Source organism: Carcharodon carcharias, chromosome 32, assembly GCF_017639515.1.
Source record: "Carcharodon carcharias isolate sCarCar2 chromosome 32, sCarCar2.pri, whole genome shotgun sequence".
Classification (NCBI taxonomy): Eukaryota; Metazoa; Chordata; class Chondrichthyes; order Lamniformes; family Lamnidae; genus Carcharodon; species Carcharodon carcharias.
Window position 1 is genome coordinate 9,705,519 of NC_054498.1, and position 16,640 is coordinate 9,722,158.

The 16,640-nt window shown below is 43.4% G+C and overlaps 1 protein-coding gene across 1 annotated transcript in view; it reads left to right on the forward strand.

The window, feature by feature from the left end:
* The window catches only part of LOC121271960 (sorbitol dehydrogenase-like), a 43,399-nt gene that overhangs the window by 8,903 nt on the left and 17,856 nt on the right, over positions 1–16,640 (forward strand). Inside the window, exons 5-10 of the mRNA XM_041178219.1 lie at positions 1,026–1,190; positions 1,641–1,800; positions 6,443–6,561; positions 6,715–6,780; positions 13,868–14,043; positions 15,726–15,847. Of these exons, the coding sequence (XP_041034153.1) occupies positions 1,026–1,190; positions 1,641–1,800; positions 6,443–6,561; positions 6,715–6,780; positions 13,868–14,043; positions 15,726–15,847 (808 nt within the window). The remainder of the gene's footprint in view (positions 1–1,025; positions 1,191–1,640; positions 1,801–6,442; positions 6,562–6,714; positions 6,781–13,867; positions 14,044–15,725; positions 15,848–16,640) is intronic.

Below are 16,640 nucleotides of genomic sequence, written 5' to 3' on the forward strand. Positions count from 1 at the left end.
TAACGTTTACTGCAGATCCCATTCAAGCATGGCAAATGTCATCATTTTCTTTCCTGAATAGTTCAGACTCTTTGATCCATGCAGCCTGTCCCGCACAGTTTTGTGCTTTGTGCATAAAGACTTGAGGTTTTGCATTTCTATAGTGCCTTTCACCACCTCAGAACATCTCAAAGTGCTTTATAGCCAATTATGTACTTTTTGTAATTAAATGTAAGAAACACAGCTGCTAAATTATGCACAGCAAGCTCCCACAAACAGCAATGTGTTCATGAGTGGATAATCAGTTTTTGTGATGTTGATTGAGGGATACTGGGGACAATTCCTCTCTTCTTCCCTGAAAAAAATGCCATGGAATCTTCAGTGTTCACCTGAGAGGGAAGGCCATTCTATGTGATTCTACAAGTAAACGTAAAATGCTCTTGCCAAAGCCATTGCTAGTCAGTTGTTAGAAACTTTTTGTCACTCCATTTCATTTTTGAATTACTGGTACTGGCATTGCAATTATGCAAAAAGTCCAGTAGTTCACCATTTAGTTTTGGTCTAGTTTCCTCTCCGAATCTCACACAATGCTGTTCAAACCACAACAGCAACAGGTATCCAGGTCAGTGCTATGTGAAATGTAACCAGTTCTGACTGAACACTTCAAGGAAAGGTTAGGATATGTCACCAGTGATAGTAAGTTCAAGCGTTTCTAACAACTGACTAGCAATGGCTTTGGCAAGAGCAAATGATGCACCTGGAGCTCTCTCAGCTCTGCTGTGATGATTTTTTTGGAAATTATACTGGTAGAAATTTAGGCAAAACTTTACCTTAAATTCACAACATTTACAAGCACTGGGCAGCAAATGGTACCAATCATCATTTCCACAAATTTGGATTACTAAGTTAATAGTAAGAAGTAGTACTTGATAAATCAAACATTAGAGGAAGCTAATATTCCTTGAAACATTAAAGTTATTGCACAATGTTCTTTCCAAAGATTACATTTGCTAGTCACTAATTTTCCTTCTCTGCTGTGCTTGTAGAGGTGCTTCTGCAGATGAATGCTGTTGGGATCTGTGGCTCAGATGTCCATTACTGGCAACATGGAAAATTAGGAGACTTCCTCATGAGAAAGCCAATGGTACTGGGACACGAAGGTTCAGGGACCGTGGTTAAAGTGGGATCAGACGTGCAACATCTCAAAGCAGGTCAGTGTATCTATAACTGGGAGAAAAGTGCCAAGAAGTTTTTTTTATTTAAACCTTAGTTTTAAGTAAAAATGGCCATGACCTTTATCCAAGCTTATAATTTTCTCATTATGTATGGGGCAGTTGGGAGATGAATAAGTGGCACCCAAGTTACTGGAAGTTTTGATACACTCAATGCAGAGAAGCTAACTCCTCTGGTGGCAGAAATCCAGAAAAAGGTGACACTCATAAAATTAGAGCAAGGCCCTTCCAGTGAGGAGTGAATTCAGGAAGCACTTTTTCACAGAGCAGAAACACCCTACTGTGGAATCTGGGTGGCAATATTAGTGCTTTCAAAATAAAGATGGGCAGATTTTTTTTAGGTAAGGATTTCAATGCGATATGGACCCACCATTTACCCTTAAACCAATGCCTTTATTAAAGAACTGTACACTACTTCCTTTCTTACAGGTGACAGGGTTGCCATTGAGCCTGCTTACCCCCTACAAAATGATGACTTCTGTAAATCGGGACGTTACAACCTGTCTCCAAGAATGTTCTGCTGTGCTACCCCACCCTATGATGGGCACCTGTCCAGATACTATGCCCACAACGCCAACTACTGTTTCAAGTGAGTTCTGTGGGGCTCCTGTTTTAGTGATGTCTGACCATTCTCAAGAGGCTCAAAAGAGCCTAGCTTGAGTTCACTAATAATGTGGCAACTAACTCTTAATTCTCTCTAATGCCCTGGTCTACCTAAGACTTGAATATTGCCTCATGTCTGACATGGCATTTTAACATGCTAACTTACGATTAGCTTTTGTTGGTTGACCTACTGAGTCAGACCATTTTGGCCTATTGGACAGTACATTTCCCTTCAATTGGGCATTGTTCTTCATCTCTGTTTCAATAGCTTCTCTTGTGGTCTGATTATATATGTTTGAGGATTACAACTTAACCATGTCTGTGTTGAGAGGGTCACAAATTTTTTATTAAGCACACCTACCTAAAAGCTGTAATGGTAAAAGCCCTGGAGCTTTTGAGAACAGCAACTTCAAGGCCGAAGAAATTGGTCACTAGCTCCTCACTCGAATGCTTAAGCAGCAGGGAAGAAGTCAACTTTGAGGAGTGCCTTATTGTACCAGCAAAATAGTTTCATTCCTATAATCTATTAATCCAAATTTGTGGAAATGATGATTGGCATCATTTGCTGGCCAGTGCTTGTAAATGTTGTGAACTTAAGGTAAAGTTTTGCCTAAATTTCTGCCAGCATAGTTTGCAAAATAAACCATCACAGCAGAGCTGTGAGAGCTCCAGGTGCATCATTCGCTCTTGCCAAAGCCATAGCTAGTCAGTTGTTAGAAATGCCTGAATTTACTGTCACTGGTGACATGTCCTAACCTTTCTTTGAAGTGTTAAATTAGAACTGGCTACATTTCACATAGCACTGACCTGGATACCTGTTGCTGTTGCGGTTTGAACAGCTTTGTGTGAGATTTGGAGAGGAACTTGGATCAAAACTAAATGGTGAACAACTGGACTTTTTGCATAATTGCAATGGCAGTGCCAATAATTCAGAAATGAAATGGAGTGACAAAGAGTTTCTTCAGAGCATGCATTTTACATTTACTTGTAGAATTGCTTAGAATGGCCAGCACAGAAGCTGTGCTTCACGTGAACTTCCTCCCACCCTACTTCATCTCACTCCATCAGCATATTTCTTTCCCCCTTATGTGTTCGTTCAACTTCCCTTTAAATGCACCCCAGGCTTCTTGCCTCAACCACTCCATGTGGTGGCGAGCTCCATGTTGTCACCACTCTCTACCTCCTGAATCTCTTTTTGGATTTATTAGTGACTGTTTTATATTTATGGAGCCCAGCATTGCCCATGAAAGAGCTGACTAGTTCCTTTTGGAGTCTCATTTTTAAAAAAATTGTTCATGGGATGTGGGTTTCGCTGACTAGACCAGCATTTATTGCCCATCCCTAATTTCCCTTGAGAAGATGGTGGAGAGCTGCCTTCTTGAACTGTTGCAGTCCATGTGGTGTAGGTACACCCACTGTGCTGTTAGGAAGGGGGTTCCAGACATTTGCTAATAGCAAGGACAAAATTATTTGGAATTCAAAAATACTTTGTGCGGATATGTGTGAGGTTTTTGTGTGCACAGTTTTCATCTTTGTCAATCCTGTGACTTTTCCATGATATATTTTTTCTGGTTTTACCATCTCGCTAACACTAAATAGATCAGTGTGTTAGCTAAATGACACGCATGTCTCAGATTAATTTAAAGAATTTTTGATCCTCTCAGACTGTTGACATGTTGGTGCCAAATGAAATAGCCATTTTTTTTAGGCATTGTTTATGCAGCATTTTGCTCTTGTTTCTAAAGTCGGTATATTACGTGGAATTCCAGATGTGTTGTTTGGGCCTGCAGTGCACTGTTTCTAACTACCTGAGATGTGGCTGTTCCATCCAGATGCTCGTTAAGTTCACACTGCAGCTATTGGCATACCAAAGCTTGTGCTGTAAAGTAACTCCCATTCTGCCCCCAGATCATCTCCTGTTTTACAATCTACCACAGCAAAAAGCCAGAGAATGTGAAATTTGCCGTATTACCCATTCGTAAATATTGACATGATAGCTACTTCAATCCTTTTACCTCCAGTAGTACATTATACATCACCTCAACCAAACATAATGGGTAAGCACAGACTAAGTACTTACTCAACTTCCCGAATTGTTGCTGCTATTAATGTGTTATAAACAGCTCCTTTGTAATCAGCTTTGATGGTTATTACCAGTGCCTAATTGTCCATGAGAGGATGGTGAGCCGCTTTGAACAGTTGCAGTCCATGCAATGTAGGGACATACACAACACGTTTTTCCTGTTCTGTTTGATACAGTTGAGTGGTTTCCTAGGCTATTTCAGAGGGCAATTGAGAGTCAACCAATTTCTGTGAGTTTGGAGTCAAATGTAGGCCAGATTTCCACCCCTGAAGGACATTGAGGGTGAAGGGAGAGAGACTGCGAAGTTCTTAAGCAAATTGATATAGGGAGTGACAAGGTATTGGAGGTGTTGGCAGGCCTAAAAGTGGACAGATCTCCAGGTCCAGATGATTTGTGTCCCAGACTGCTGGAGGCAAAGGAGGAGATCGCAGGGGCTCTGACCCAAATTTTTAATTCCTCTCAGGCCACGGATGAGGTTCCAGAGGACTGGAGAACTAATGTGGTTCTGCTATTTAAGAAGGGCTGTAGAGATAAGCCAGGGAACTACAGGCCAGTGAGTTTCACATCAGTGGTAGGGAAACTATTGGAGAAAGTTCTGAAGGAGAGTATCTATCTCCACTAGGAGAGGCAAGGTTTAATCAGGGATAGTCAGCATGGTTTTGTCAGAGGGAGGGCATGCCTAACAAATTTGATTGAATGTTTTGAGGAGGTGACCAGGTGTGTAGATGAGGGTAGTGCAGTTGATGTAGTTTATATGATTTCAGCAAAGCCTTTGACAAGGTCCCACATGGGAGACTTAAAAAGAAGGCAAATGCACATGGGATACAGGGTAATTTGATAAGGTGAATTCAAAATTGGCTTAGTTGTAGGAGGCAAAGGATGATGACAGAAGGATGCTTTAGTGACTGAAAGCCAGTGTCCAGTGGCATACCACAAGGATCTGTGCTCAGTCCCCAATTATTTGTCATTTATATAATGGCATAGATGACTATGTGGGGGGTAGGAATAGTAGGTTTGCGGATCACACAAAGATTGGCTGGGTGGTTAACAGTGAGGTTGAGTGTCTTGGGCTACAGGAAGATATAGACGGGATGGTCAAATGGGCAGATAAGTGGCAGATGCAATTTAACCTTGAAAAGTGTGAATGATACACTTTGGAAGGAGTAATTTGACAAGGAAGTATTCAATGAATGGCATGACACTAGGAAGTTCTGAGAAACAAAGGGACCTTGGCGTGTGTGTCCATAGATCTCTGGAGGCCGAGGGGTATGTTAGTGGGGTGGTGAAAAAGGCATATGGGACACGTGCCTTTATCAGTCGAGGCATAGATTACAAAAGTAGGGAGGGCATGTTAGAGGTGTATAGAACCTTCGTGAGGCCACAGCTGTGTGCAGTTCTGGCCACCACATTATAGGAAGGATGTGATTGCACTGGAGGGGGTGCAGAGGAGATTCACTAGGATGTTGCCTGGGATGAAACATTTAAGCTATGAAGAGAGGTTGGATAGACTTGGGTTGTTTTCGCTGGAGCAGAGAAGACTGAGGGGCGACCCGATCGAGGTATACAAGATTATGAGGGGCATGGACAGGGTGGATAGGGAGCAGCTGTTCCCCTTAGTTGAAGGGTCAGTCACAAGGGGGCATAACTTCAAGGTGAGGGGCAGGAAGTTTAGGGGGGATGTGAGGAAAAACTTTTTTATCCAGAGGGTGGTGAAGGTCTGGAATGCACTGCCTGGGAGGGTGGTGGAGGCGGGTTGTCTCACATCCTTTAAAAAGTACCTGGATGAGCACGGTGCGTCATAACATTCAAGGCTTTGGGCCAAGTGCTGGTAAATGGAATTAGATAGGTAGGTCAGGTGTTCTCACGTGTCGGAGTAGACTCGATGGGCCGAAGGGCCTCTTCTGCATTGTGATTAGTTGAACCAGATGGCTTTATATGACAGTCTGGCAGTTTCATGATCACTATTAATGAGGCTAGCATTTTATTCCAGATTTAGTAAATCATTGAATTTAAATTCCCAAGCTGCTGCGATGGGACTGGAGCTTATTTCACCAAAGCATTAATCTGAGCCGCTGAATTACTAGGCCCAGTAGCGAAATCATGATGCTGCTGTCTCCATTTTCCCAGTCTAAGAAACAGCAGCAAGTGTAGGCCATATGGGCTTTCAAAGCCTATGCAACCGTTCAGTCAAATCATGGCTGATATTCTACCTCAACTCCACCCTATCCCTATAACCCTTGATTCCCTAAATGCCCAAAAGTCTTCAGTATACTCAACAACTAAGCATTCCAGCTCTCTGGAGTAGGGAATTCCAATGATACACAGCACTCCGAGTGAAGAAGTTTCTCCCTATCTCAGTCCTAAGTAGCTGACCCCTTATCCTGTGACTATGACCCCCTAGCTCTGGGCTTTCAAGCTAGGGAAAATAGCCTAATGTAAGCTGCTGCTTGTACCGTGCAAACGGTGTAAGGTGAGGGGACGTTACTAATATTTTCTTGCTGAAGGAACAATAATGCATGTGGTCAAAGTTGTCCCTTTGTTTCAGGCTTCCTGAGTGTGTGAGCTCTGAAGAAGGTGCTTTCATCGAACCCCTTTCAGTTGCAATTCATGCCTGTCGTAGAGGACGAGTGAAACTAGGCAGCAAAATCTTGATCTGTGGCGCAGGTATGTATCTAGATTAGTTGTTACAAATATCATCAGCCACTATACAGGTTTGATGATAAATAGTTATCGTGCACAGAATATGTTAAGTTTCTCATAGCCAGCATAAAAACAAAGTGGCCACATCATAACTAACATCCTTACTTAATTATTCAGGGCCCATTGGACTTCTGAATCTACTGGTTGCCAAGGCAATGGGGGCAGCTCAGGTCGTGATCTGTGGTAAGCGTTGTTTATTTCTTATCTCACTGGATTCTCTTGCTAATACTTTGCAGCGGAATGTTTCCAAATATCTTTGTTTTGTTCAGAATCTAGAAAAGCAGCCTCACTGCCCTGCACCTGGTCATTGACCTGTGTCCCTTCATGAAAATGGTGACAAAGCCCTAGTTCAGAACAAGAAAAGGCTTAGCTTATTTATGAATTAAGTGAGTTGAGAGTCCTTCCTGATGGATAGCAGATCAAATATTCTAACTCCATTCACGTTAACTTTTCTGATCTTTACTTGAACCTGATGTCTACTCATTGTGCTGTGTTGGTTGTGGAAGATTTATCTTTCAACCTGTTGAAAATGTTACTATGATCTTCCTTGCTCTACCATCTTAAGATGGGCGTTAACCTCTATATAAAGGAGGTCTTGCGATGCAGTGGGTAGTGTCCCTGTCTCTGAATCAGAAGCTCTGGTTTCAAGTCCCACCTCAGGACTCAATGGCCAAGGAAGGTGCATTCATAACGTGGCCAAGGAGGATGAGTATCAATTTGTAAATCTTTCCAACATCCACCAATGGCAGACGGTAAGAGCGGCAGAGATTCCTGGTCAGCCATGTGGTGTATCCAGCATAAATCAGTTTGGTGGTAACTTCATGGGTGTTCCCCTTGATCCCCTTTCTGGTTGGGGTGGATTCAGGACCAACCTCCTTGTCCAACCAGTGATGGATGTTGTGACATCGTGGGTTGGACCTGCCTTCAGGCAGAGAACTGGAGGAGAACCCCTTTATGCCGTACAAGCACCTCAGTTAGACAAAAAACTGCTTTATGAGTGAGACTGTCATTCAACCCAATCTCATTTCCAAATTTTGACACAAAATTACTATTTCAGAATATGATAATATGGCACTTCATTGCAACAATTGCCTGCTTCTCTTTTACATTGTGGCTTTGAACTTCCTGTAAGTTTGCCCCCAGCGATACATGTGACTGAGATACAGATCAATCACATGGGCCAGAAGCGAGTGGCTATAAGTGAGCTACGCATAGAATTACAATGTTCCCAAAACTCTTTTATTATTTACAACCATTATTGAGTGCTCTGCCTAAAAATACAATAATGACCCTTTCTTCAAGTTACAGAGCTTCAAGTATGAGTTTCCTGAAATTGGCCTTCCTCGTGTTAATTGTATAACTTAAGGTTAAGGGTATGTAGGTGGCACACATTCAATAGAGGATGTCTTGAGCACATATAAAGAGACCCTTATTGACGTGGGTGGTTGGTTTTAGAGTTTAGAGCTACACATTTATAATGCTTCACCTCGTGAATAAATCTAAAGCTGAGTAAAGATTGACTTCTGTTCTCCTCCTTCACCACCTGGCTATCAGAAGTTTAACACTTCAGAGACTCACTCCATCATACAACCAGACCAGGGACAGCTGGAAAGAAGGACATATTCTGGTGATTTGATGGAATTTTTTGAATATTTTTTAAAGGAAATTATCCTGGAACCTGCAGTGTATTTCCGTTCTTTGCAATGCATTTCTACAACACAAGTATGATATGTAAAAATTGAAAAACTTCTCTGATTCTTCTTAAACATGCTGGCCTTAATGTGCATGAATGATGGCTGAATTTGTTAAAGTTTTAATTTTGATATTGATGTGAGTTCAGTTACACTGATTTACTCCCATTTTACAGTTGGAAGAATTCTAGTGAGACCTACAGGAAATTTGAGTGTAACTTGAATTGGCAGAATGAGTGAATTTTCAGATCTAACTTCTCAGCTGCATCCATGGAGGAAATTCAGGTCTTGGTGTTTTGACTCTTAAATCAAGGACTTATCCCTACAAAAATAATAAGTGGACACATTCGACATCTCTGACAACGTCTACCTCGTTTCCTCCCCTCAACCTTCCTCTTTCAGTTTATTTCCCTCGTTCTGTTCCTCTCCTGCCTCTCTCCCTCTTGTCTTTCCGTCTTTCTTGCTTTGTCTCTCTTCCTCTCTCTCTCTCTTCCTCTCTATCTAATGCTCTTCTCTTTCTTCTCCCTTTTTCTCTTTCTGTTTTTCCCTTTCAACTCACTCTTTCTTTCCTCTGTCCCATTGAACTAATCTGAATGGAATGTTCTGGCTGACCTCACTCTCTCCTGTGTCCTTAGGAGAAAATCATGGTCTCGGGCACCACAACTACAACAAAGTACCTTTAATATAGCAGAATACTCCAAGGTGTCCCAACGGCTCAAGGCTGGGGTGGGGTAGAGGTATACAAACACTGAGCAGGAGTTAGATAAATTATTAGTCAGAGCATCAAAACACTGCAGTGACAGATTTCCTACCTCAATGCCTAGCAATAATGTTAGTTTATTGCAATCTATGTAGGTCTATACTGGCTATACAAAGCATTCATTGTCCCAGGTTTTTCCCCACGCAGTGAAACAGTTTTTTTATTAATTCATGGGATGAGGACGTTGCTGGCTAGGCCAACATTTATTGCCCATCCCTAATTGCCCTTGAGAAGGTGGTGGTGAGCTGCCTTCTTGAACCACTGCAGTCCATGTGGTGTAGGTACACCCACAGTGCTGTTAGGAAGGGAGTTCCAGGATTTTGACCCAGCGACATTGAAGGAACAGCGATATATTTCCAAGTCAGGATGGTGTGTGGCTTAGAGGGAAACTTCTAGGTGGCGGTGTTCCCATGTGTCTGCTGCCCTTGTCCTTCTAGATGGCAGCGATTGTGGGTTTGAAAGGTGCTGTCTAAGGAGGCTTGGTGAGTTCCTGCAGTGCCTGTTGTAGATGGTACACAATGTTGTCACTGTGTGTCGCTGGTGGAGGGAGTGAATGTTTGTAGATCAGGTGCCAATCAAGCAGGCTGCTTTGTCTTGGATGGTGACAAGCTTCGTGAGTGTTGTTGGAGCTGCACTCATCCAGGCAAGTGGAGAGTATTCCATCACACTCCTGAATTGTGCCTTGTAGATGATGGACAGGTTTTGGGGAGCGAGTTACTCGCTGCAGGATTCCTAGCCTCTGTCCTGCTCTTGTGGTCACAGGGTTTATGTGGCTAGCCCAGTTCAGTTTCTGGTCAATGGTAACCCCCCCCAGGATGTTGATAGCGGGGATTCAGCAATGGTAATGTCATGGAATGTCAAGGGTCCATGGTTGGATTCTCTCTTGTTGGAGATGGTAATTACCTGGCAATTGTGTGGCACGAATGTTACTTGCCACTTGTCAGCCCAAGCCTGGATATTGTCCAGGTCTGGCTGCATTTGGACGTGGACTGCTTCAGTGTCTGTGAATCTCGAGTGGTGCTGCATGTTGTGCTATCCTCAGCAAACATCCCCACTTCTGACCTTCTGATGGAAGGAAGGTCCTTGATGAAGCAGCTAAAGATAGTTGGGTCCTAGGACAGTACCCTGAGGAACTTCTGCAGTGATATCCTGGAACTGAGATGATTGACCTCCAACAACCACAACCATCTTCTTTTGTGTTGGGTATGACTCCAACCAGCGGAGAGTTTTCCTCCTGATTCACATTGACTGCAGTTTTGCTAGGGCTCCTTGATGCCTTACTCAGTCAAAGCTGCCTTGATGTCAAGGGCAGTCATTCACCTCACCTCTGGAATTCAGCTCTTTTGTCCACGTTTGAACCAAGGCTGTAGTGAGGTCAGGAGATGAGTGACCCTGGCGGAACCCAAACTGAGCCTCAGGGAGCAGGTTATTGCTAAGCAAATGCCGCTTGATAGCACTGCTGATGACCCCTTCCATCATTTTACTGGTGATCAAAAATAATTGGCCAGGTTGGATTTGCCCTGCTTTTTATGTATAGGACGTAGCTGAGCAATTTTCCACATTGCTGGTTAGATGCCAATGTTGTAACTTGAACAACTTGTTAGGGGCACAGCAAGTTGTAGAGCATAAGTCTTCAGTACAATTGCCGGAATATTGTCAGGGCTCATAGCCTTTGCCATATCCAGTGCCTTCAACTGTATCATGTGGAGTAAATCGAATTGGCTGAAAACTGGGGCCTCAGGAGGAGGCCAAGATGGACCATCCACTCGGCACTTCTGGCCGATGAATGCTGCAAATTCTTCAGTCTTATCTTTTGCACTGATGTGTTGGGCTCCCCATCATTGAGGATGGGGATATTTGTGGAGCCTCCTCCTCCAGTGAGTTGTTTAGTTGTCCACCACCATTCTCGACTGGATGTGGCAGGGCGGCAGAGCTTGGATTTGATCCATTGGTTGTGGGATCGCTTAGATCTGTCTATCGCAAACTGCTTACTCTGTTTGGCACGCAAGTAATCCTGAGTTGTAGCTTCACCAGGTTGACACCTCATTTTTAGGTATGTCCGGTGCTGCTCCTGGCGTGCCCTCCTGCACTCTTCATTGAACCAGGATTGATCCCCTGGCTTGGTGGTTATACATAGAAACATACATATATAGAAACTAGGAGCAGGAGTAGGCCATTCGGCCCTTTGAGCCTGCTCCACCATTCATTATGATCATGGCTGATCATCCAACTCAATAGCCTGCTCCCGCTTTCTCCCCATATCCTTTGATCCTTTTCACCCCAAGAGCTGTATCTAACTTCTTCTTGAAAACATACAATGTTTTAGCCTCAACTACTTCCTGTGGTAGCGAATTCCACAGGCTCACCACTCTCTGGGTGAAGAAATTTCCCTTCATCTCAGTCCTAAATGGTCTACCCCATACCCTCAGACTGTGACCCCTGGTTCAGGACTCCCCCACCATCGGGAACTTCCTTCCTGCAAATATCCTGTCTAGTCCTGTTAGAATTGTATAGGTTTCTATGAGATCCCCCTTCATTCTTCTGAACTCCGGCTGGTTATGGTAGAAGGATGGTATGCCGGGCCATGAGGTTACAAATGGTGGTTGAGTACAACTCTGCTGCTGCTGGTGGCCCACAGCACCTCATGGATGCCCAACCTTGAGTTGCTAGATCTGTTTGAAATCTATCCCATTTAGCGCGGTGGTAGTGCCACACAACACAATGGAGGGTATCCTCAATGTGAAGATGGGACTATGTCTCCACAAGGTCTGTGCCGTGGTCACTGCTATTGATACTGTCATCCGTCTGCGGCAGGCAGGTTGGTGAGGATGGGTCAAGTGTGTTTTTTTCCCCTTGTTGGCTCCCTTACCACCTGCCACAGACCCAGTCTAGCAGCTATGTGCTTTTGGATGTGGCCAGCTTGGTCAGTAGTGGTGCTACCGAGCCACTGTTGCTGATGAGCATTGATGTCCCCCACCCAGAGTGCATTTTGTGCCCTTGTCACCCTCAGTCCTTCCCCCAAGTGGTATTCAGCGGTTGCCTGGACGGCTAGTTTGTGATACAGTGTGACGCCAACTGGCCGGATTCAATTCCAGCTGAGGTCATCCACCTTCTCAACCTCGCTGCTCGCCTGAGGTGTGGTGACCCTCAGGTTAAATTCATCACCAGCCGTCTCTCTTTCTCTAATGAGGGAGCAGCCTATGGCCCTCTGGGACTTCGGCGACTTTCGTACTCATCAGCTGGGGGTGGTGGGGGCAGTAGGTGGCAATCAGCAGGAGGTTTCCTTGCCCAGATGCCATGAGACTTCATGGGGTCCACAGTCGATTTTGAGGACTCCCAGGGCAACTCTATACCACTTTGCCGGCACCTCTGCTGGGCCTTTCCTGCCAGTGGGATGGGATATACCCAGGGATGGTGATGGTGGTGTCTGGGACATTTTCTGTAAGGTATGATTCCAGGCTGTTGCTTGACTAGTCTGTGGGACAGCTCTTCCAATTTTGGCAGAAGAAGGACTTGGCAGGGTCGACAGGGCTGAATTTGCCAATGTCATTTCCAGTGCCAAAGTCGATGCCAGGTGGCCTGTCCAGTTTCATTTCTTATAGACTTTCCAGCAGCTTGATACAACTGAGTGTCCATTTCAGAGGGAATCACATGTAGGCCAGACCAGATGAGGATGACAGATTTCTTTCCCTAAATCACCAGATGGTGAGCCAGCTTGGTCCTTATGACAAGGGTTTCATGGTCATCATTAGACTGATTGACTTCAAGTTCTGCCATGGTGGGATTCGAACCCAGGGCTCCAGAGCATTACCCTGGGTCTTTGGATTACTAGTCCACAGACAATATCACTATACCACCGCCTCTCCATTATAGGGACAGTTTTCCAATATGCACTCTCAGTTGGATAAGGCTTCCATCAGACTCTATGTTATCCACCACCTAGAAGGACAAGGATAACAGGCGCATGGGAACATCACCATCACCAAATCCCCCCCCAAGTGGCTCACCTTTCCTATTTGGAAATATATTGGTTGTTCCTTTATCATTGCTGGGTTAAAATCCTGGTCATTCTTCTTGGGTGTGTCCACCCAACAATACCCACCATAACGGACTGCAACAGTTCAACTTGGTGACTCATCACCACCTCCTCAAGGGTAATTAGGGATGGGCAATAAATGCTGGCCTTGAAGGAAAGATCAGTTCAAAAATTTCAAATCCCAGTAAAAATCATTAATACTTGAGCTCCAGTTTATGGTATATAAAACCTGTTTGGTCAAGTCTTACTGGTACGCTTCATTTCCAAGTGTTCTTTCCACAGCGATGCTCACATCCCCAAAATACAGAACTCTCTCTTTCATAAGATAATTTTGCCACTTTGCTTTCTGCATAGCTCTGTTGGTCTCACCATAAGTTATTAGCTCTTTTTTGACCTTCCATTGGTTCCCATTTTGTGTACTTTTTAAAAATTTAATTTCCAGCTGTTTTTAAAAAATGGTTTAACTCAAAAAATAACATCACTGTTTTTCACATTTTGTTTCAGGTGAGATAGGAGAGAGTCAATAATATTGGAGAACGTAAGTGAGAATGGGGAGGGTCAGAGAGACAGCATTAAGGGAGTCAGTGAGAACAGAGAGACTCATTGATAGAAGCAAAAGCCAGCGAGAGCGGAGAAACACAAGGACCATTTCTGTCTCTTTTCTTTTACCTACTAACCTTCGATAAAGCATCAGTGATAGAGAAAGACCATTTTTATTCACTCCTAACGCAGATGAAATTTCGGGATTTTTTTGGTGAATTGGAGATATGTTTGTTTTCTTAGATTTATCAAGTGCACGACTAGAGAAGGCGAAGGAGGTCGGAGCTGATTTTACAGTATTGGTGGTGAAAGAGACGCCCCAGGAGATGGCCCAAAAAGTGGAGGAAGTTCTTGGCTGCATGCCAGATACAACTATTGAATGCACTGGTGCTGAATTCTGTGTCCATACTGGCATCTATGTAAGTACTGAATTAGATGGAATTAAAACCCTTATAACATCATCAGGACCCTAACCCAACAACACGGCCTGAGAGGTAAGTTTCCAGGCCGGCCAAACCTGTGACAAAGAAGAGGCCAAAACAGATTTTTTTAAAAAGGTGGATGATTACATAGAATACAACATAGAGTACAACACAGAAACAGGCCATTCAGCCCAAATGGTCTGTGCTGGGTTTACTCAAAGGTACCTTCCCATTCCATCTACTCCATCTCAGCCTTTCAGTCCATCTTTCTATTCTTTTTTCTCTCATGTACTCATCTAGCTTCCTTTTGGAAGCACCAACCATCCCTGTGGTGGAGAGTTCCACATCCTAACTACTGTCTGAGTAAAAAAATTCCCCTTTATTCCCCTGTTGGACTTATTAATGACTACCTTGTATTTATGGTCCCTGGTTCAGTAACATCACAGAAAATGAAAGTCAGCAGTCTTTGTGACAGACGAGATATAGGATCAAAAGTTCAGTTCAGATTTAACTAGGGTAGTGAGATTTCGGTAGTCTGGTTTATTAATTTGGCATATGAATAAAATGACTAATAAAGGATACAAGGTAATGTTCCCAGAAAAAGCCCTCTGCGAGCAGGAGCGAACATTAACTGCAATGGAACAAAATTGTAGGACTGCTAAAATCATAAATGAGATCAGTTAGAACCATTGAGATAATATTGTTAAGAATGTATAGAACCTTGGTTAGACCACACTTGGAGACTCTGAACCGTTCTGGTCTCCATATTATAAAAATAGTATAAAGGCACTGGAGAAGGTGCAAAAAGAGATTTACTAGGATGATACCAGAATTGAGAGGTTAGACCTATCAGGATGGATTGAACAGGGTGGGACTTTTCTCTGTAGAACAGAGAAGACTGAGTGGACGATAGAGATCTTTAATATTATTAAACAATTTGATAAGGTAGATACAGAGAACTTGTAGGGGAGATAAAAGCTAGGGCCATAAATATAGGATAGTTACTAATAAAGCCAATAAGGAATTGAGGAGAAACTTCTTTATTCAGAGAATGGTTACAACGTGGAACTCGCTACCACAAGGAATAGTTCAGAGGAGCAGCATAGATATAAGGGGAAGCTAGATAGACACGTGAAAGAGAAAGGAATGGAAGGTTATGTTGATGGGGTCAGATGATGAAGGGTATGAGGAGGTTCGTGTGGAGCATGATCACTGGCAAGGACCAGTTTTTGGGTTGTAGTAGAAAAGAAAGGAGCAATCAAATAACCCATATGAGAATGAGAAAAGACAAGTTATACCAATAATATAGAATTTCATGTGGACTAAAATATTGCCCAGGTTTTGTGAAAATACACATGGAATGTGATCAATACAACTGGCATTAAAGTTCACAAAGGACAAAACTGAGCTCAGCTATGAAAGACAAGCCACTTGAAGAATTTTTACTGGCTGCATTAGATGCGACACGGTAACTGACAATGTCCTTAGCAGCAGTGAAAGGAAGGTGTGTCATCACCAAAGTGTGGGGAAAAATTAAAAATGTGACCCTCACGGTTTCCAGAACATTTTGGCTGTATTTGTTCATTTTTGAGGCGCTTTATCTGTGTCTATGAAAGGTGGTTTAGAATTCAGCAGCCTTTTCCCTTCCTCCTAGTTCATGCATGTGATATTTCTCTTAGTCTACTCGCTCTGGAGGGACTGTACTCTTGGTTGGTCACGGCCCAGATTTGGTGAGTGTGCCCCTACTAAACGCAGCAATCCGAGAGGTGGATATCCGGGGAATGTTCAGATTCTGTAACACGTAAGTACTGACACATTCTTTGTTCCAGCAACAAATTAACTTATGGGGAGATGGCAGCATAGAGGTAATGTCACTGGATTAGTAACCTAGAGGAAAAACAAAAATTGCCGGAAAAACTCAGCAGGTCTGACAGCGTCTGTGGAGAGAAAGACAGAGTTAACGTTTCGAGTCCGTATGACTCTTCTTCAGAACTAAAGAGATGTAAGAATGGGATGAAATATATTCTGTTTAGGAAGGGTGGGACAGGTGAAGCTGGATAGAAGGCCAGTGATAGGTGGAGGCAAAGGAGAGATTGCAAAAGATGTCATAAACAAAAGGTCAAAGGGGTGTTGATGGTGGTGATACTGGCTAAAGGAGGTGCTAATGGTGACATTAAGAGTAGAAAGCAGAATGAGCAAGTGACAGATGGCCCTAGTGGGGGTGGGGTGGGGGGAGGGGACGGTGTGGGAGAAAAGATCGAAATAGGCTAAAAGGTGGGGATAAAACATTGAATGGAAATAAATTCTAAAAATAATAATAGAAATAAGTGGGAAAAAATATATATATAAAAAATTTTAATTTGAAAAAAGGGGATCAAAAAGGGGTGAGGATGGAGGAGAGAGTTCATGATCTGAAGTTGTTGAACTCAGTTCAAGGGCCAACAAATGGGCAAGAAATGCTGGCTTTGCCAGTGACACCCACATCCCATGAAAGAATTTTTAAAAAGTTGATTAAAGATGAAGGTGCACAGGATTGAATACTTCGGCCTTATCACTAACCATTTTCAAATGCCTAGAACACCTTCAAATCATGA